This window comes from Amblyomma americanum, chromosome 4 (assembly GCF_052857255.1).
Source record: "Amblyomma americanum isolate KBUSLIRL-KWMA chromosome 4, ASM5285725v1, whole genome shotgun sequence".
Taxonomy (NCBI): Eukaryota; Metazoa; Arthropoda; class Arachnida; order Ixodida; family Ixodidae; genus Amblyomma; species Amblyomma americanum.
This window is the reverse complement of record NC_135500.1, coordinates 12,255,628-12,277,635: the sequence shown is the minus strand read 5'-3', so window position 1 is coordinate 12,277,635 and position 22,008 is coordinate 12,255,628. Positions and strand designations below refer to the sequence as shown.

The window sequence follows — 22,008 nt, the reverse complement described above, 5'->3', positions numbered from 1 at the left end:
AGCAATGAAACACATAGGAACAAGGGTGACAGAAAAGTTTAAAGAAAGAAATGTTGCACATAATTTATCGAAGGAGGCTAGACCCGTTACTGCAATTGCTTCACTTCAGCAAGGAGAGTGGGAAAGGGCAGAGAAGAAGGTTCCTAGTGGCACATCAACAGGACAAGATGGTATTCCGATTATGTTAATAAAGAAGCTAGGACCAAAATCCAAGCAAACATTAATACAGGTAGTGAATAAAATGATAGTGGATGGGAAAGTCCCCGATGAATGGCGATTAAGTAGAATGAACATAATATATAAGAGAAAGGGGGACAAAGCTGACGTAAGTAACTACATTCCCATAACTGTGACATCTGTGGTTTACAGGATGGTGATGCAGATTATAAATGACAGATTGCAGGCTTGGGTGGAGAATGACGGGGTGCTAGGGGAGCCACAAAATGGGTTCCGGAAACAAAGGAGGCTGGAGGACAATCCGTTTTCATTGACGCAGTGTATAGAGATTGCTGAAAAGAAACACAGGCCCCTATGGCTAGCATTTTTGGTATGGCGTTGCGCACACTGCGAGACGAACACAGGAAAGAGTAGGACGACAGAAAGAGCGCAAAAAAGCTATGCAAGAAAGCTATGCACCAACTCGCCCAGCAAGAAGTTCTTCTACAATACTATGGCTAGCATTTCTGGATATTAGGGGAGCATACGACAACGTTATTCAAAAGTATTTGTGGGACATACGGGACACATTGGATGTGAAAGGTGGAGTAATTAACCTTTTATACGATATATATAATGGTAACAGAGTGCTTATGAAAAGGAAAAAAATGTATCAGGGCCTGCAGAGATACAGGGGGCTTAGGCAAGGATGTCCTCTGTCTCCTTTGTTGTTCATGTTGTATCTGCAAGGGTTGGAGACCAAGCTAGAGAGCAGCGGACTAGGCTTCAACCTTTCATTTTTCAAGCAAGGGGGATGGATTAAACAGTCATTACCGGGACTAATATACGCGGATGATATAGTGCTAATGGCTGACAAGAAGGAAGATTTGCAGAAGTTGGTAGACATATGTGGTACAGAGGGAGATAGGTTAGGTTTCAAGTTTATTAAAGAAAAATCTGCAATCATGATATTTAATGATGAGGGCGACGAGCATAGAATACAGGAGTTCACGCTAGCAGTACTGAATCAATACAAGTATCTTAGGGCGTGGATAAATAACAGTGCTGAGTATCTGACAGAGCATGAAAAATATGTAATGAAAAAAGCTAGTAGGAATGCAGCTGTCACGAAAAATAGGGCACTGTGGAATTACAATAGGTATGAAGTGGTAAGAGGGATCTGGAAAGGGGTGATGGTTCCTAGCCTGACTTTCGGTAATGCGGTCCTGTGCATAAGACCAGATGTTCAAGCAAGGTTAGAAATCAAACAACGCGGCGTAGGGAGGCTAGCTTTGGGAGCACGTGGCAATACACCAAATCAGGCAGTACAGGGTGATATGGGATGGGCGTCGTTCGAGAGCAGAGAAACTAGCAGTAAGATAGCATTTGAGGAGCGACGGAGAAAAATGGGGAAAAGCAGTGGGCTAGGAAAGTTTTCAGATACCTGTACATAAGGAATGTTGACATGAAATGGAGAAGCGAACTATAAAATTTACAAGCAAATATCTGAACAGCAACAGGGGGGCAAATGAGCAATTATCGGTTAAGAAAAAGGTTAAAGAAATAGAGAGAGCTCTGTGGAAAACAGGGATGCTGACGAAATTAGCACTGGGAACATAGAGGATTTTTAAGAAGGAAATTGCCAAAGAAAATATCTATGATAATTGTAGGGGAAGCTCTTTGTTGTTAGAGGCCAGGACGGGAGTTTTGCGGACTAAGACATGTAGAGTCAGGTACCACGAGATAGACACGTTGTGCATTGCGTGCGGAGAGGAGGAGGAAAGGGCTGAACACTTGATGCTTTTCTGTAAAGGGCTTCACCCTACGGCGGAAAGCAGTGGGGCTGACTTATCCAAGGCATTGGGGTTTAAGAACAGTGAAGGGAAAGTAGATTTTAAGCGGTAGAAGTAACCAAGCGAAAGTTATCTGATTGCTGGATAAAATCAAGACAAGAGTAAAATTTCATAAGTTTACGGCTAGGTGGCTTGAGCCACCGCCCGATTTAAAGGGTTCAGCCTTATCTATCCATCCATCCATCCAACGAACTGGGACCCACATGATATCCAAGCCATCAAAAGATAACAAGAATCACACTATACAATGAATTCCATAAAATGAAGCACGCATGACATGTGGAAAAAAAGAATGGAAAAACAGGGTTGAGTGTGAGTGAGTGGGAAAAAAGTGGAAAAATGGAAAAAAAAACAGAGTTGAGAGTGCGAATTTTACTAAAAAAACATAAGAAGGCGAGAAGTCGGTAAAAAGATTAGCGAAACGAAGGATGTGCGCCAACAATTAACACGGCTAGAACGAAAATGCAACATGTGAAGTGTACCTCTAAAAACCAGGAAAAGTCAGATAAAACCAGAAATTAAGGTGAGAAAATGAGATAGATGGATAATTATAATGATAATAGGGGATAATGAGATTATCCTTTTGGGATAATGAGATAGATGGGGTGCTTACGCAACCTTCCTTAAGCCCTGAGATGTAGGCTGCTTCAACGATTTTGCGCGTTAGTTGGTTTTTATGTTTTTTCAAGACGGTTGCTTTCTTAAATTGAGGAACGCATTTCTTTTTGCTGTCACGTACCCGGCAATGGGCGGGCAGGTTCTTCAATGGTGTCCCAGTTAAATCGTTCTTGTGCTCCATTCACCTTTCATTTAAAAATCTTCCTGTTTGTCCTATGTAAGCCTTCATCATCATCATCATCATCAGCCTTACTACACCCACTGCAGGGCAAAGGCCTCTCCCAAGTCTCTCCAATTAACCCTATCCATGATCAAACCATTTATGATCAAACTTCTATGATCAAACCAATTAAAATGTAAGCCTTACCGCAAGTTAAAGGAATGGAATATACAACGCCCTCCACACAAGGCACAATAGGGTCTCGGTGCTGGGTTATACAGCTACTGTTCTTGTTCTTTTTATTAACTGTGTTGCACAGACTTGATAGGCGCAGTAGGGCTGAAAAGACTACGTCTACACCTGCTTTTTTACAAATTTTTTTCAGATTATGCGACATTTGGTGCAGGTACGGCAGAACGGCAGCCCATTCGTTCTGCTGTCGCGTATCATCCGTGTGGTGCCCGGCCTATCGCCGTAGTCCTTAGTGCGCAGGCGCGCAAAACGAATAAAAGGCATGCGCCGCAACCGGAGCGCAAGCTTATCTCGACCAGCCACGCACAGACGAACATGTGGCAATAAACGTCGTTTCGCCCCCGGAAACTTGTCTGCTCCTTCCCATGAACCACGTAACACAACAACTGGCGACGAGGATTGGATTTGAAGACATCGTTCTTCAGATTGGAAGGCCAGTGTTTCCGGAATTCACTCGGTGAAGAAGACTGTCTTTTTGCAGTGTGCAGAGCCTGTGACTGTCGTCACGACTGGGGCCGAGGCAGCAGTGACGCACTTCGCTGGGCGACTGGGCCAGCTGGAACCTTTCGACGAGTCCGCCAGCGATTGGGCTTCGTACGAAGAGCGGCTTACGACGTTCCTGATTGTTAATCGAGTACCCGACGGCGACAAGTTACACGCCTTCTTGAACATTATCGGTCCGAAGACCTACTGCTCCAGAACTGCCTTCTACGAAGAGTTTCGAAGACCTCAAGAAAGTTTTGAGCGACTACCTGTCCCCGAAGCAGTCCGTCATTGAAGAACGGGCCAAGTTTCACCGGAGGTGTCAACGAGAAGGCGAGCCCTTATCTAGTTATGTTGCCGAGCTTCGTAAACTGTCGCAGACGTGCGAGTTTGGAAGCGTCCTTGACGAGTCCCTTCGGGACCCCTTCGTGTGCGGCCTGCTATGATAAGACCTTCAGCGAGTGCTTTTCACGGAAGATAGCAAGCTTACGTTCCAGAAAGCAGTGGCGCGGGCTTTTGCAATGGAAACGGCTAAGAAGAGTGCTGCTGAGACACGCGGCACCGACGCCGCAGTCGGCGACGTGCACAAGGTGCAAGCTGAGACGCAGAAAACATGCAAAAGCTGCTTTCCCTGTGGTTCGCGAAAACACACGAGTGAAGCATGCCCTCACTTGGACACTACCTGCTTCAGTTGCAACAAAAAGGGGCATATCCAGAGAGCCTGCCGAAGCAGTGGTAAGACTTCTTCTAAGAAAAATCACATGAAAAAGAATGTGAAGATGCTGACGGTTGTGTCGCGGAAAGCTTCGACCCTCAGTCTAAACGGCATGTCGGCAGTTCAGCGCGACCCTGTCACCGTACAGATGGCCATCGACGGTGTCTTGGTGAACATGGAGCTAGACGCGGGAGCGGCTGTTTCCGCATGTCAAAGACGCACTCCCGTCAGCTCTTTCCTTCTGTTGTACTGGGGCCTACTACAGTTTAAATTCGTACCTATACAGGAGCACTGATACGACCCCTGGGGCTCTCTTCGGTCAAGGTGCAGCATGGCGACCATTCTGCAATTATTCCACTCTACGTCCTAGACCACAAGCGGCCACCTCTACGTAGCCGGGAGTGGCTCCACGCCGTCTGGCTGGAGTGGGCGAAAATCTGGAACCTGAACAACATTATAAGGTCAGACAGTCCTATTCATATCAGCGTAAGAAAGAGACAGCACATTGCTGGCGAAGTACCAACCCCTTTTCAAAGACGAGTTAGGCACGATAACAGAACAGCGCGCCGAACTTTTTCTTAAACCTGATATGAAGCCGAGATTCCTAACAGCCAGGAATGTTCCATTCGCGTTGCAAAAGGTTTCGACGCTGAATTGGCTAAAATCGAACAGCTGGGAATTATATCACCGGTTACGCCTGCGGGCCCATAATCAAGCAGGATGGTAGCATATGGATTTGCGGCGACCACAACACGACCGTTAACCCGTGTCTTGGTGTCGACCGCTACCCATTACCGAAGGTGGACGACCTGTTCACAGCCTTGTCGGGAGGTAAGCATTTCTCGAAGATTGATCTCAACCGGGCCTATCAGCAAGTGGTCATGCCGGAGTCATCAAAACAATACCTCACGTTGAATACGCAGAAAGGATCGTTTGCTGTTAATCGACTCGCATTTGTAATTTCGTCCGCACCTGGGATTCTCCAAAGAATAATTGACATCATGCTGAAGGGCTTACACGGGGTTTGCTGCTACTTAGACGACATTCTGGTGACTGGTAAAAATGACGAAGAACATTTCATCAATCTGGAAGCTGTGTTAAAACTACTTCTTGAAAGAGGCGTTCGTGTCAAGAAAGACAAGTGTTTGTTTTTCGAACAGGACCTTCGCTACCTCGGACACAGAATCAGCGCACAAGGCATCTCGGCAACGACGGAGAAGGTTAACGCACTCCTCAAGGCTCCAGCCCCTAAAGACAGCCAGCAGCTGCAGTCGTTGCTGGGAGTCAATTTCTACGGCAAGTTCCTTCCTAACCTAGCAACGGTGGCGCAGCAATTTTTCAGGTTGCTACGTAAAAACGTCCTGTGGTGCTGGGATGAGTGTTGCCAGGCAGCGTTCACCAAGATAAAGAGCTTGCTAGCCTCTCCGCCGACATTGGCGCGCTACAACCCGTGCAAACCGTTGCAGCTATAATGCGACACATCGCACTATGGTTTAGGCGCGGTTCTTCCTCATATTTTGGACGGCAGCACAAAGCCAATCGCTTTCGCATCACGTACCTTGACCGATGCCGAAAAGAAATACAGCCAACTTGAGAAAGAGGCCCTAGCTATAATATTTGGTGTTAGGAAATTTCATTTCTACGTTTACGGTCGTTCGTTCACATTAGTCGCCGACCATAAACCACTTCAAACAATCTTGGGCCCAACAACCGGCATTCCGACTATCGCAGCAGCGCGTTGGCAGCGCTGTGCTGTCACATTGTCAGCTTACCGGTATTCGCTTATCTTCAGAAAATCAAGCGAGAATGCTGAAGTCGATTTCTGTTCGCGCCTGCCGCTATCAATGGTGAAAGGCAAGAAAAAGAGGAAACTTTTTATTCATTGCGGTTGCAATCAATGCCAGTTTCAAGCCATGACATTGCTCGAACAACAGCTCAGGACCCCTTGCTTTGTAAAGTGATGTATTTCATAAATGTGGGGAGGCCGGCATCTGTGACTGAAAACGATTTTAAGCGTTTTTTGTTTTACACACGCAACGGGCTCACGAGTGATCGTGCCGGCGAAGTTGCGCAACTTGCTGCTAGACGAACTCCACAAAGGGCACCCAGGCATCGTGCGCAGCAAGCAACTGGCGAGCAGCTACGTGTGGTGGCCGTCCGTCGAGGCGGACCTCGAGCATCGTGTCAAGGCCTGCGTAAGTTGTCAAGAACAACGCTGCGAGCTGTGCAAAGCGCCCCTGCATCTTTGGCCTTGGCCGACAGCACCGTGGCAGCGCGCACAGATTTTGCTGGCCCCTTTTTGCACGTAATGTTTCTTGTAGTCGTGGACGCCCACTCCGAGTGGCCGGAAGTGTTTGTTATGCGCCCGACTACGTCGGATGCTACAGTTGACAGATTTAGAGCTGTTTGCGCGGTTTGGTTTCCCAGAAACCATTGTCACTGATAACGGCCCGCAGTTCAATTCCGAAGAGTTCAAGCTTTTTGTAAAACAATTGGGCTGTCGTCACGTGCTTACAGCACCGTATCATCCCAGCTCAAACGGGCTTGCAGAGCGTTTTATTCAGAGACTTAAAAGGGCTCCTCGTAAATCTAGCTGAGAGGACACATTACATCTGAGGCTTCACAAGTTTTTGCTTACCTACCGCAACTCGCCCCATGTGACAAGTGAGTCACCAGCAAACTTGTTACTATGGCGATGGCTGCGAAATCGACTCGATGTTGACAAGCCAGCGGTGGGAGGAAGGGTTGCATATAATCACTTCAAGCAATCCGTGGCTCGCCCACATCGTGATCATGACATAGCAGTCGGTGACCAAGTGATGGCTCGCAATTATCGAGGCAGTCCAAACTGGGCCCCTGGTGTTGTTGTGGGGCAGTCCGGCCCTTTGTCTTTTACCATTCGTGCAACCACACCCAAAGGCAGTTTCACCTGGCGTCGCCACAAGGACCAGCTGCTCGCGCGGACCACGGATCCGGACCACGAGGCATCTGATCAGGAGAGACACGAGTTTCTGGCGCTTCCACCAAGCGTCGACCCAATGACATCCTCCACTCCTACCACCAGTGGTGCTGCAGCTTTGCACGAGATCCAGACGGCGGGTGCAAGTCGCTACCCGACTAGAGACCGTCGACCACCAGACAGATATCAAGCTGGAGTTTAGCTTGTTAAATTAGCCAATATAAAAGTGGAGTACTTGCAACTGGGCTTGTCGGTGCATATTCGTGAAAGACATTCGTGTTGCCAGTTTGCGCTCTTATGTCTTTCACGAATAAAAGGGGAGGGATGTGGTGTCCGGCTTATCACCGCAGTCCTTATTGCACAGGCACGCAAAACGAATAAAAGGCGTGCGCCGCAAGTGGCGCCCGGGCTTATCTCGACCAGCCACGCACTGACGAACATGTGGCTTGAACGCCGCTTTCGCCCCTGGAAACTTGTCTGCTCCTCCTTTGCATGAACCACGTAACACGAAAATTCTGGGCTTCACTTTCATGCTTCATACCTACAAGTACTTTTTTGCTACAGACGACAGGAGAGATTGCGGGTACCCTGATTGCGTCAGCCTCAACACTTGATTCGAAAAATGGTCTTGCAGCTTGTGTTCAAAGGATTTTGTGAGTTCTTTCTTAAAAGTTGACTTCACGATGTTCCTTTTTACATGTTTTGAGTGGGCTGAATCGTAGGGTAGGATGGGTTTGCTGGCTCTTTGTTCAAAGAACCAGCACACGTGGTTCTCTCCGAAAAACGCCTTGAACTCTAGAAACTGCATTGAGTTTTGTTCTGGGAATTCATGGGTAACTTCAAGAGGTGATATAGTATTCGAAAAAAACGTGGAGGACTTCAGTTGCTTCTGTTTTAAATGTTTCAGTGTCGTAATCTAAGAGAACCAAGAAGTCAGCAACGTACCGGAAAATATTGAGAACGCTTGAAGGCTCGAGCTTGTCCTTTAAATATGCCTATAAATATGCCTTGCTTTTCGGTGAATGTCTAACCGTTCCACTCAGTAACAGTATATTTTAGGTAAGCGCACAGCAACTCAATGAAGCCGTCCGCAGATACACCACACTCATTTTGGAAGGCCACCACACCGTGTCTATCGATGGTGTCACGAATATATTCTATGAGGGCATCCTGAGGAATGGAATAAAACAGGTCATTTATATCAATGGAGAAGCCATTGAACGCTTTTGTTCTGTTCTCATGCAGGAATCTGACAACTTATTCGGTGTTTTTTGCAAGAAAGATCACTGACTGAAAGTCGCTTGAGATTGAGTCGCTGTTGATACGCTTGAGCCACTGCTGATACATATCGATCGCAACCAACTCGCCCGGCAGATGGTGTTATGCCGTTCCGTTATTTCAGATTTGTTTACTCAAGGCCAGTGAACACCCTACGCGTCGCTGTGTGGTGTGGCGTGATCGGCCCGTTTTTCTGCGAAGAAACAGTCGCTGCTGAGTCGTTTCTGCGCCTTATGAACGAATAATTCCTACCCGAGCTGGTGGATTGCCATATGCACCAAGAGATGTGCACATTCCAGCAAGATGGTGCCCCCGCCCACTACGCAGCCAAACTGCGCAAGTGGCTAGATGAATTCCCAGGTCGGTAGATGGGGTGAGGGTCCCCCAGTATGCCGTGGCCACCACGCTAGCCAGAATTGTCTCCTTGTGATTTTTTCATGTGGGGCTACATCAAATCAAGGGTCAAATCAGCGCAAAAACGAATAGAGCCATATCTCTTCCCGTTGGTATATATATATATATATATATATATATATATATATATATATATATATATATATATATATATATATATATATATATATATATATATATATATATATATATATATACCAACGGGATAAGCGGGTGGTACCAAACGACGATTCGTTTGGTACCACCCGCATCCATCGGCGACTACTGGTTCACCCGCCACGGCCCTCCGAAGGTCGCCCCCATTACGGATCAGCGCCCGTCCTTGTCGCCTCGTCTCTGTCCTCGTCTGTTCAGCGCTGCTTTTCCAGAAAACCATGTACCAACACGCCCAACTCGCCGCATTAGCAAAAGTCGCCAGTACGAATCCCTCACCCATACCAGGCTTCAACTCGACAAACAACTTTGTGTTCCGAATCCCACCGATTCGTTTGTTTGCCACCACTCCGAACCCTCTGCGCCATACGGGTGGCCCACAATTTTGTCACCAATGGCGACCTCAGCGCCTGCTCAAACGGTGTGTGTGTGTGTGTGTGTGTGTGCGCGTGCGTGCGTGCGTGCGTGCGTGCGTGTGTGTGTGTGTGTGTGTGTGTTAACGCCACCGCATGGGGTAAACCGGGCGCCCTGCTGGCCCGTTAACTGCGAGCGTTCACGTGATAAGGGTCACATTTTGGAAAGGGATGGGAGGGCACAATCAATTTTAATGGCAGCCACCTTGAGTTTGAGAAACAGAAACTATGATGCCATTTCGTCAACTGACGTAATACTCACATAGGTCCATATCTATTTACCATATTAGACCGCGACGTCATCTTTGGCACATGGTTGTTTCTACAGTGCTATTGTAGATGGCACTACAAGTATCAATGCGAGATTTGCTGCCTTCTAGTTGCTGCAGCAGGGCAGAAAAGTGAGCTAGTTGGTATACGTTCATGATGATAAATCCAGGCGCTCACAAACAACGACACAGAGGGGACACAGCGCTTTGTTTTCACTCGCAACTACAAGAATTTTGCTGCCACAGATGTTGCTGCCACAGCAAAAACAATTAATATTCAAATGGATATTTTCTCAAAACATAGTCTGTTAACTGAATGTCAGTCTGGATTCAGGAAAATGCGTTCCACAGAAAGTGCATTGCTGCCATTTTAACAATATTTTCTAAAGGGCTGGAAAAAACAATTACTATACAAATGGATATTTTTTCTCAAAAACATAGTCTGTTAACTGAATGCCAGTTTGGATTCAGGAAAGGCGTTCCACAGAAAGTCCTTTGCTCCCACATTACCAATATTTTCTAAAAGGCTGCAAAAAACGATTATTATTGAAATGAATAAATTTTCTCAAAAACATAGTTAACTAATGTCATTCTGGATTCAGGAAAAGGGGTTCCACAGAAAGTCCTTTGCTGCCACATTACCAATATTTTCTAAAAGGCTGCAAAAAACGATTATTATTGAAATGAATAAATTTTCTCAAAAACATAGTTAACTAAATGTCATTCTGGATTCAGGAAAAGGGGTTCCACAGAAAGTGCTTTGCTGCCATTTTATCAATATTTTCTGAAGGGCTAGAAAACCAATTAATATTCGAACGATCATTTTTCTCAAAAACACAGTCGGTGAACTGGATGTCAGTTTGGATTCAGGAAAAGGCATTCCGCAGAAGCAATTTTACCAATATTTTCTAAAGGATTAGAAAAACAATTAATATTCGAATAGATATTTTTTTCTCAAAAACGTAGTCTGTTAACTGAAAGTCAGTTTGGATTCAGGAAAAGGCATTCCACGGAAAGAGCTTTGCTGCAGTTTTAACAATATTTTCTAAAGGGGTAGCAAAAACAATATTCGAATGGATATTTTTTTCTCAACAACATAGCTTGGTAACTGAATGTCAGTTTGGATTCAGGAAAAGGCGTTCCACGGAAAGTGCTTTACTGCCATTTTACCAATATTTTCTAAAGGGCTAGCAAAAACAATTAATATTCGAATGGATATTTGTTCTCGAAAACATAGTCTGTTAACTGAATGACAGTTTAGATTCAGGAAAAGGCGTTCCCCAGGCAGTCCTTTGTGTGGAGTGGAAGTGCTTTGTTGCCATTTTACCAATATTATCTAGAGGGCTAGAAAAAACAATTAATAGTCGAACGAACATTTTTTTCTCAAGAACATAGCCTGTAAACTGAATGTCAGTTTGGATTCAGGAAAAGGCATGCCGCAGAAAGTGCTTTGCTGCCATATTTTACCAATATTTCCTAAAGGGCTGGAAAAAATTAATATTCGAATGAATAATTTTTCTCGAAAGTTTAGTACGTTAACTGAATGTCAGTTTCGATTCAGAAAAAGGCGTTCCAAAGAAAGTGCTTTGCTGTCATTTCACCAATATTTTCTAAAGGGCTGAAAAAACAATTAACATTCGAATCGATAAATTTTCTCAAAACTATAGTTAACTGAATGTCAGTATGGATTCAAGAAAAAGCGTTCCACAGAAAGTGCTTTGCTGCCATTTTACCAATGTTTTCTAGAGGGCTAGAAAAAAAATAATATTCGAATGGACAATTTTTTTCGAAAACATAGTCTGGTAATATAGTCCAGAGTTTGACGGAATACCGTCTGGCGAGGGCAAACATTGTAGAAATAAACATACACTCGCCGAAAGTTTCGACGAAAAAAGGAAACACGACGTTTCGGGGCCCGTACGGGTCCCGTGATCACATAGAGCGCCGCATGCAAGGACGGTGGCTTATTAAGTACGGTTAAAATTGCGTAATGTCCGAATGTAGATCTCCGGAAGATTTCCACTTGTCCTGTTAAGAAAGAGCACGTGTCCTGTTAAGAGCGAAATCGCAATCTTACCCGCCGACAAAGGCAATGCCACCATCGTTTTGGACCGTTCCGATTACATCGCGAATGTGTCCGCACTTCTTTAGGAGGGAGACACCTACATGAAACTCAACCGCGATCCAACGAACAAAATTGAATCGGAACTGTAGAAGCTGTTGACTGAAGTTTTTAAGTACGTACCTCCTGAGAAGAAACACTTGCACAACAAGCTTATTTGCCACAACGGCTCGGCTCCCGTGATCTACGGAGTTCCAAAAGTGCATAAGCCACGTGTACCACTGCGACCAATCGTAGACTACAGGCGTTCACCACTGTACAAACTGTCCCGTGATCTGCACGAAGTCCTTCGCCCACTAGTGAGAAAAACAATGACCTACGTTAAGGACTCTCGCCACTTTGTGGAATATACGAATGGATATTTTTTCTCAAAAACATAGTCTGTTAACTAAATGTCCGTTTGGACTCAGGAAAAGGCGTTCCACAGAAAGTGCTTTGCTGCCATTTTACCAATATTTTCTAAAGGGTTAGAAAAAACAATCATATTTGAATGGATATTTTTTTAAAAAACAGTCTGTTAACTAAATGTCAGTTTGGATTCAGGAATAGGCGTTCCACAGAAAGTGCTTTGCTGCCATTTTACCAATATTTTCTAAAAGGTAAGAAAAAACAATATTCGAATGGATAACTTTTCTCGAAAACATAGTTAACAGAATGTCAGTTTGTATCCAAGAAAAGGCGTTCCACAGAAAGTTCTTGGCTGCCATTTCAGCAATATTTTCTAAAGGCTAAAACAATTAATATGCGAACGATTATTTTTGCTCAAAAACATAGTCGGTTAACTCATTGCCAGTTTGGATTCAGGAAAAGGCATTCCACGGAAAGTGCTTTGCTGCCATTTTACCAATACTTTGTAAAGGGCTAGAAAAAACAATTAATATTCAAATGGATATATTTCTTAAAACATAGTCTGTTAAATGAACGCGTTTGGATTCAGGAAAAGGCGTTCCACGGAAAGTGCTTTGCTGCCATTTTACCAATATTTTCTAAAGGGCTGGAAAAAAAATTGATATTCGAATGGGTAATTTGTTTGTCAAAAAAATAGTCTGTTAACTCATTGTCGGTTGGGATTCAGCAAAAGGCATTCCAAGGAAAGTGCTTTGCTGCCATTTTACCAATATTTTCTAAAGGGCTGGAAAAAAAATTGATATTTGAATGGGTAATTTTTTTCTCAAGAATATAGTCTGTGAACTCATTGTCAGTTGGGATTCAGCAAAAGGCATTCCAAGGAAAGTGCTTTGCTGCCATTTTACCAATATTTTCTAAAAGGCTCGAAAAAAAAATTGATATTCGAATGGGTAATTTTTTTCTCAAGAAAATAGTCTGTTAACTCATTGTCAGTTGGGATTCAGCAAAAGGCATTCCAAGGAAAGTGCTTTGCTGCCATTTTACCAATATTTTCTAAAGGGCTAGAAAAAAAATTGATATTCGAATCGGTAATTTTTCTCGCAGAGAAATACTTGAAGCCTTGGAAATCAGGAAGCGTGTCGAATCCTGCATCAGTAGCCCCTCAGTGTCTGATGAGCTAGCGTTTCTGCTGTCCAGTGCACGAACGGCGCATGTTCTCACGAGATGTGCATGACATGAGTTTTTCTTCGTGTTTATCGCTTGGCTGCAGATAAATAATATGGCACACTCGTGCAGACGACCGCTAGAAAAAGAAAGAAGTGGTGTGGAAGCGCGCGTCCAGGACTACGCCGCTGTTGAGCATTAACACCAATGGCCGCTTAACACCAGCGTGGCATAATGTGTTACAAGAAACGAATCCAGTTAATGCGCCTTAAGTGTGTCGTCCCAGTTTTTCGTCCCTGTCTCAGCGCTGGTTGCTACACTCTTTTCAAGAAACTCGAGCCAATGTTGAAGGCTGATCAGAGTCGGGTGAAGAAAGAAAAGCAATTGACTGTCGTGATTCCGTATATCCGCGGTCTTAAGAAGGTGGCCAACACGTGTAACCTTACACAAAGCAAGACTTGCCAGGCAGTGCAGGAATAAGGCCTCTGTTACTGACTGCAAAACTCATCTTGCCTACGCATTACCTCCAACCTGCGGTCAGACAAACCAGTGTTGTAACGATACAGCGAGGCAGTACAAGATGCTGGTAAGAAATGGCTATGGCAGCCACTGTTTGTGAAAATTGCAAATGTTCTCCGATTTCCAAAAATCATGGGAAAGTCAAAAAAGATCAGAAAGAGAAATAATAGAGACGCACATTATCAAGCAAAGGAGTCTTACCTGCGTCAGCAAGCCGCCCCTGTCACTTTCAGACGAAAAGATTAGCTTTCTGAACGGGTGAACGCCCACGTTTTAATCTCTGCTTTCGTTGTTTTTGGCAGGTGTATCCTATCCTTGAGTCATTCCGCTTTATATCTGCTAGTGTGTATTTCTTGTGTGGTGAAAAACCGTATTTTTGAACAAAATAAGTTTCGTTTGAAATTGACGTTGGTCCTGTCCAGCACGTGTTGTGCTGGCTTTTTCGCGCTAATCATGTCTTTGGCGATGACCTGCACGTCCTGCGTGCAGTGAGCTCACGCCAAGTCTTGCGTGCCCTTCTGCACGAGCCTTATTAACACGCTGTAGAAAGTAATATGGAATGAGCGTGATACGAAAAATTGCCGGTGGTTTAGCTCTGGTTAAACCTGGAGTGACGCGATAGCTACAGCTGGCCAAGTGGAACTTGGTCACGTGACCAACCACGTGATCAGCCATGGCGCCGCGCCACCGGCACCTGCTCCGCACCACATGACCAACCACGTGAGAGCGTGGCGGTGGCACCACGCTGAAGGCTCGAAATGCTATCGTAATGTAGCTATCGCTACAAAACCGTGCGCTTCCGGACCGAGCCACACTGGCGTGCGGGGTAGCTCAACGTCTTTTAAATGACTCACTTGGTCGGCCAGCCGAGGAGACCCCGCCTCTGCAAGGCTAGGGGCTTGAAGCCTCTCCTGGAGATATTCTGTCTGCAGGGCAAGCTGCTGCAGTCGGCGCCTGGTGGCCCCCAGGGAAGGTGGGACTGACAAGCTGCTCATGCTCCTCGGCTGCTTCGAGCTGCTGCGATTGGGGCAAAATCGGGTGAGCACAAACTAGAAAACAAAGCGCTGAAAGCCAGCAGATGCCGTGTGCAAGGCTCTCAAAAAATGTAAAACAAATAACTGGGTAAGTCACATGGGAAGCGAAGCAGCGGAAGGAAAAAGCAACCTCTTGAAAGCATATTTTGGCCCTCGTTTTTCAATCACCACAGAGCGATGAGGAAGCGTCTTGGATTGGCAAAAAAGCCTGCGAAGAATGCACAGCCTTCTTAGCACTAGGCGCCGGCTCAACCTAGCAATAATAAAACATCTCAGCATTTTCACATGTTTGAGAAATGTTCCCTGGCAACGACGTCTTATTCCAAGCCCTAATTAAAAAGCCATCCAAGCAGCCTAACAAGCCTAATCAGGGTCGTGGAAAGGGCAACTTGGAGGCCAAGAATGCATTTCAAAAAATTCGCCAGACGTTTAGTCAGAAAGCTGCGACAGCTGAGCTGTGCCTTTTGCTTCTGGTGCTAAAGGTAGCGTGCTTCACCTGCGAGGGAACGGAGGAGAGTCAAATTTGATGCTCCCAATAGTACACGAGGCCAAACTGCAGTGTTCTCCCAGTCTAAGGAAGTATTCGCAGAAAAAGGAAAGGCAGCGTGAAAATAGCAACACCTAACCCCTGCAGCGGTTCTCGGAAGCACTGGGTAATAGTTCAAAAAGCAGCTCTAGCATATATGGATGACAGCGACTCTAGCTAAACTTAATAAAGGCTTAATAAAGCTAAATTAATAAGCTAAAAAAAGAAAACACGAACAAATGGACAGTAACAGTATGCGTTGTCTACCTGTGAGTTGGTATTTAGCGCTGCACAAATATACATATATTAAGAACGATTACTTTTGGTTTCACGGGGTTTAACCTCCCAAAGCGACTCAGGCTAAAAGGGATGCCATAGTGGTATGCTTCGAATACTTTCGAACACGTAAGGCTCTTTAAAGTGCACTGACATCCCACAGCACACAGGCCTTTAGTATTACGCGTCCACCGAAATGCGACCGTCGCGGCCGGGAGTGAACCCGCGTCTTTCGGGTCAGGAGCCGAGCACCACACTGAGCCACCGCGGCGGCTGTTTATTAAGAATGAACCCAGAAACTGGTGTTACTGGCATAGCGAGACTGTTCGGTCTCTTTTTCACGTGTGACTTAGGCAATCAGCAGCATTTAAACGTTGCGTCGGTCAGTCACGCGAAGGTGCTTTGGCCTCTTTCTGCCGAAACTTGTATTCAAGCACAGAGGAATGGCGGCTAATAATAATAATTGGTTTTTGGGGAAACGAAATGGCGCTGTATCTGTCTCAAATATCGTTGGACACCTGAACCGCGCCATAAGGGAAGGGATAAAGGAGGGAGTGAAAGAAGAGGTGCCGTAGTGGAGGGCTCCGGAATAATTTCGACTACCTGGGGATCTTTAATGTGCACTGACATCGCACAGCACACGGGCGCCTTAGCGTTTTGCCTCCATAAAAACGCAGCCGCCGCGGTCGGGTTCGAGCCCAGGAACTCCGGTAACTCTAGCAGCAACACGCACTTGGTGTTCTGTCCATGAAGCTGTAGTTGCTGTTAGATTCGCCTAGCTACCAATTGTACTTTTATTCGTGGTTGTGTACAGAGAAAAGGATGAATGCCAGGGAAAGAATTGTGCGCACATCTGCGGCAAATAAAGCCACAAAAAACTCAACGAATGAAATGCCAGAAATGCACTTCGCAAACATTTCGCGCCCTCCTTCGTTGCATGGAGTGGTCCCCATCACCGTTTTCGCACCTCGTGCTCGACGACAGTGTGCTGGTCTCCGGGTGCAGCAGGTCAGCTATTGAGTCGCTCAGCTGCGTCAGCACGGAAAGGTGATGCGGGGCCTGGGCTGCTCTCACAACTGCTCTCTTCTCTGCCCCGTCCTGGTTGTTCCCACTTTGGTCAAACATGCTGCGAGCCTGCACAACCTCGACAGTTCATGTTACAGGCAAATCACCGTTTCGTTCAAATCACAGAGCAAGTCCACGATTCTTGGACACCAATTTATTTATTTATGTATATCAGAGTACCCTAAGGGCGCAGCAGGGCACTGCATAGCGGTGGGGGACTGATGAAAAGCAGAACAAAGGTGAACACCACTTTTTTTTGGCGAAACAAAAAATAAACAACACTACACATCTAAACAAAGCACAAATATTTCAGAAGTTGGGCAATCACTTTTTCCCACTCGTTTGCAGTATTTTATTCCACTTGTTTTAAATGGAACATTTTAAGGTACTGTAACAGAAATAGTGAAGGTAATGGTACATCCTTCCGATGCACAGCAGAATTTTCTTGAAAGTTTGACATCACTGACATCGAGGGATAAAGACTGCCAAAAAAATAAAAACATAAATAGCAAGAAAATGCAAGCCTGCCAAGAGAGATCAGCTGCTACATTGATGGTTATAATGAAATCTTGCTTTTGTAAAATGTTGACTGTTGAAAAATGCGCTTGCCCAGAGCTTCTAAATGAGCCCCCCAATTGACATCTACTTATTTGGTGAAGTCTGAGCTCAGGTTCTGCCCTCTGTTCTGTGCCCCATGCATACAACACCAGCCCCGTCACCCAGGAGGAAAAGGACGCCATTCAACTGCAACGATTCAGGTGTTGGGAAGGCACGATTCACGTAATCTGGAAACTTCTGTCCAATTCGCATCGCGCTTCTGCTGCTAGACGCAGTCCTGTATCGAACCTGCACTTGACAAACAGCGTTTTCCATAAGAGCCCGCGGTACAGGTGCCCCACACACCTCACATCCACCTACAAAAGAGCAGCTGAAAAGGCACTCCCACTATCAATGAGTGCCCCCACCAGCTCCTATCCATGCACCCCAACCTATAAAAGGGCAGTCCAAGCTAAAACAATGCAGCGAAGAAGTATTGGCGACCACGCCTACGTCGCTAGCTGCTCCAACAGCCCAGCTATAGTGGCTATGCTGGTCGACCGGAAGCTCGCCACCTACACAGATCGTCCAACAATGCCTGAATAACGTAACAGATGGAACGAAACCTTGAAAATCACCTCGGACTCCCAAATGCCCTGCCGCAACTTCACAAATGGAGGTTAAACATCCTCAAGAGACTCACGCCGACCTCAAAGACGACAACCAAGTAGCCGACGCCATGTCTTGAGGCCACACCAACTGAGCGGCAAATAGCGAACGGAAACCCACACCGGTCCTTCAAATGCAAACCTGGAACAGCGCCGGGGAGCCCACAAATGACACCCAAAATATTATTGCTGGCTCAATAGGGAACAGTGGGTTCACTGTAGATTAGACAAACTTTTCTCCTAATCTCCCCATTCCAACTAAATCTATCCCCCTAAAATATCAAGAGAGATAAGTTAATTCATTAGAAGGGCAAAGAGGTCCCGCCGGAAAGAGCAATATATCTTGCCTGCTACTCTGCGCTGGGGACCTCAGGGGAGAAGAGAGAGAGTCATGACGGGTGAGATGAGAGATGACTATATCTACACGCACATTTTCATGGCATTACAACCACCAGTCTCGCTCAAAAAACGCGAGAACATCCGCATGCCTGGCCTAGCTGCTGTCCTCTGAGAGTCTGAGCGCTTCAAGGAAGCGGCCAACGTTCAGTATTTCGCGCGCATATGCTGGACCCACCACTAGTACATGCTCCATAGTCTCGGTTATGCCACAAGTGGAACAGTCCGCTGGTAAGTGCTTACGCGTGAAAACGACGCCTAAACGGAGTCTATGCACCAAGAATGCATGAGTACGCAAAATTCCATTGTCGGATGTGGCCTTTTTAAGGCGAATGTGCCGAGCCGAGCGCCTGTCTGGGCCCAGTGCCTTGCCGTATCATTCTTCATAACGACTCAAGACAAGTGGTGTCCAGATTTGAGAAAGGCACAACTGTACAACTGTACGGAGCCCATTGCTGAAAGCGCTCTTTCATCGGTGCTCTCATTTCCATCGAGTTTGCGGTGTCCAGGGATCCACTGAAAATACTATTCGATGACCTTTTTCTTGAGCAGATGAAAGCAGCTCAGTGATTTCCAGTGCCAGAGACTGGAAGGCGATGTGGCGTAGAAAACGTCCTGAAATTAGCAGCACCGATTCTGAATCTGTAGGTATACGCCACTCTTGAGGTGGTTTCCCACACGCACGCCCTAGAACGAATTTGAGAATCATCTGCCGGGCAAATCATCAGTTCAAAACCGCGGTTTTCATTTCACACTTTCCGTCTGTCATCGTACCAGTAGTGTAGCTGCCAGGAAAGCTAACCTTTCCCTCTCGCTTCTTTCCCACCGCAGGTCAATAGCTTCATTACGTTCTTTTCACAACAGTTATCATAATCCTTATTTTAAAAACAAGTTATTAAAGACCATCGTATATTTCAGCACGCATTGATCACCGCCACAAAGTCTGGACCCCTGCTTCGAGCACAAGATGTTTTCACGGTTCATTCATACCTAGAATTTGTGTCAGCTGGAATCACAGTCCTCTTGCTGTTGCTGAAATTATTGATACTTTTCCGTTTCGTAATGCCATTATTGATTTTATTTAAGTGTGCGATTGTACACTAGGGTGGCAGTATGGCATGTTGGTGATCCATGATGGAAATGTACAGCACAAATAAAGATGAGGACACAATGTAGACACATGAAACACACGAGCGCTGACTTGCAACAGTTTATTTCGAAACTCGAACCAGTATTCATTGCTGAAAAACCAGGCCATTATCACACATGCGCCGTAGGTGACCCATTCATATGTTGGTGCAAATATAACAGCTGCTTACTAATAACAGCAGTAGATGGCTTGGCCACGCAGGACCCACCCAACCGGTCTATCATTTCAGCCTCTATTATCTTTCGAGTGAGTTGGCAACGGTTTTTGGCAATAACAGAGCATTCCTGGTAAAGCAGGCTGACACAGAAACTCATCTGAATCGCTATCATTTTCAGCTTTACCGTTTTTCTTACATTTCCTACAGTGTGCGTCCAGAAGCGCTCCTCGCCGTTCAGACACATTATTGCAATACGCAGAAACCGTAATAAGTTTCGACCTCAAAATTTCGACCTCACTGAATGACAACCTCACTCAACCTCAAACTCAAGCGTGAGCTTGAGGTCTGATTTGCTGACCTCACTCACAAAATTTCGAGCTGTCTCCGACCTTCCCTCAACCTCACCTCACGACGTGAGGTTGAGGCCTTTTGAGGTTGAGGTCGACCTCATGAGGTTGAAACCTCATGAGGTTGCCCGCCTCTGATCGTCCCGACATCAATGGCCTTGCCTCCAGAGGTCGCTGGTGTCAGTTTTCGCGACGCGGACCCGGCGAGCGACGGCCAGCAGAGCTACTCTGGCGGCCGGGGCTGGAAGCACGATAGCGGAGAGGCGAAGGTGCACGGGGCTCGCGCCTTCCAGAGTAGATAGGGTTCAGGCGCTCCCAGACATACTCCGCAATCTCATGCAGTCGTTCGCCGTTCTGAGGACAAGGTTTGTCGGGACGGAAACCGCGAAGACCTACTTGGCGGTACGGACAAGCCCAGTAGAGATGACCGGCCTCCCCTCAATGGTAGCAGAGAGGCCTACGGCCCGGTGTGCACCACAAATCCGACTTCCGAAGACGTGGCCCAGCTGTAGCAGGTGCGGCTGCATAATATGGGGCGATGCTACTCACGGGAGATGTCGGGGTAATACCATAGCGAGGTGCGGTTGCCTGACTAGTGCCGATGTTGCTCACGGCTGGCGTCGGTATAGTGTGACCGTAGCCAGCCGTACGACGTACAACCGATGCGTACGTGGTTGAAGCTTATAGTTTTTCAGTGCAACAGCACACAGCCAAAGAAAAGAAGAAGGAAGAGAAGAAGCACGAACACAGCGCTTACTGATAACTGAGTTTCAATCAAGAATACCAACAAGCCCAAGAACTAACTCTACTGGCGTACGTGGGTCTGTCATAGAACCGGAGCAGCACTTCGGGGACAGGAGGTGCCTGCGCCACCTGCACCGCACTTCGCGCCTGACGACTTCTGTCAGCGCTGCCAGCGGCGCAGGCGCAACCTGGGGCACACGGATCCGTTGGAGTTCCTCCCGGACAACAGAGCAAAGAAGCTCGCGGAAGGTGTCTTCACTGCCGCCGAGGCGCGACGAAAAGGATTCGGGCACCATTCTGTTGATGTGCCTGGCGGGCCCGTTGTTGGAGCGTCGTCTCCATGGTGGTCACCTTGGTGAGAAATTTCACTTCACTTTGTTTATTTCGCTTTTTGCCATTACAGAAAGCGTGGGTGACGAAATAAAAGCGGTCCATAATAACCGCTTGACGGGCTTCGCAGCGGCAGTTCTTGCGGCATACAAATAACAATTCACATCTCAAACAAAACAGATTGTGCTATAATGCAGGTAGGGGGTTAGATATATTAAACAATGACAAGGAAAGAAAAAACGGTCGACATATGTATTTCAGTACTAATACAACCTAATCAATAAAAGTTTCACGAAGTGCACGAAAAGACATTGTGTTTATATTGTTATAAAGAGAAGAGTTCAAACATCTTGGTAGTATATATTTCAGCATAGCAAAACCATAGTTTGTTCTACATCTGGGTACCGAAAATATTTCAGCGTTTCTAGTGGTATACGGCGTGTAGTGTGGTACCAGTGTGATGAACCAGTTTCTTAAAATGGCCCTGGGTCCACACTGGGCATGAGGAGATTGATGCACCGACTCCAAAATGATTTTGAAGTGATTTAAATAAAGCATCTGGCTCGATGCCGCTTACGGGACAGAAGCTGGGCTCGTCGTCGCCGGGGCTGAGTCAGCGTGGTGTGGCACGGGCTCGATGAATGGCTGGTTGTCTGCAGCGGCCGGGCTGGGAGTTCCTCGTGGCTGTGCTGCCCTCGTTCTCGGCTGGTCGTTGGATGAGCTGCCAGGCGTGGAGGCGCGTTGGCGAAGGTCGAACGTTAGCGACGGCTAGACCCCGGGCTCAGGTCAATGCGCAGCCCCAGTCTTCTGCCTCGCTCCATCTCCGGCCCTCTCGTCCACTCGCTCCGATCGCTCTCCCCCTTCCTCCCGTCGGCTTCCGCTTTTAAAGCCTTTGCTTCTTT

The 22,008-nt window shown here is 46.5% G+C and overlaps 1 protein-coding gene across 6 annotated transcripts in view; it reads right to left on the bottom strand.

The window, feature by feature from the left end:
- LOC144127797 (uncharacterized) overlaps positions 1–22,008 on the bottom strand; it is a 468,909-nt gene that overhangs the window by 28,580 nt on the left and 418,321 nt on the right. For 3 of the 6 annotated variants that reach the window (XM_077660710.1, XM_077660713.1, XM_077660715.1), the window contains 2 exons: positions 16,680–16,855; positions 14,731–14,893 (listed from right to left, as the gene is read on the bottom strand). In XM_077660710.1, the coding sequence (XP_077516836.1) occupies positions 14,731–14,893; positions 16,680–16,855 (339 nt within the window). The remainder of the gene's footprint in view (positions 1–14,730; positions 14,894–16,679; positions 16,856–22,008) is intronic. The other 3 variants (XM_077660712.1, XM_077660714.1, XM_077660711.1) reach the window with 2 other exon arrangements.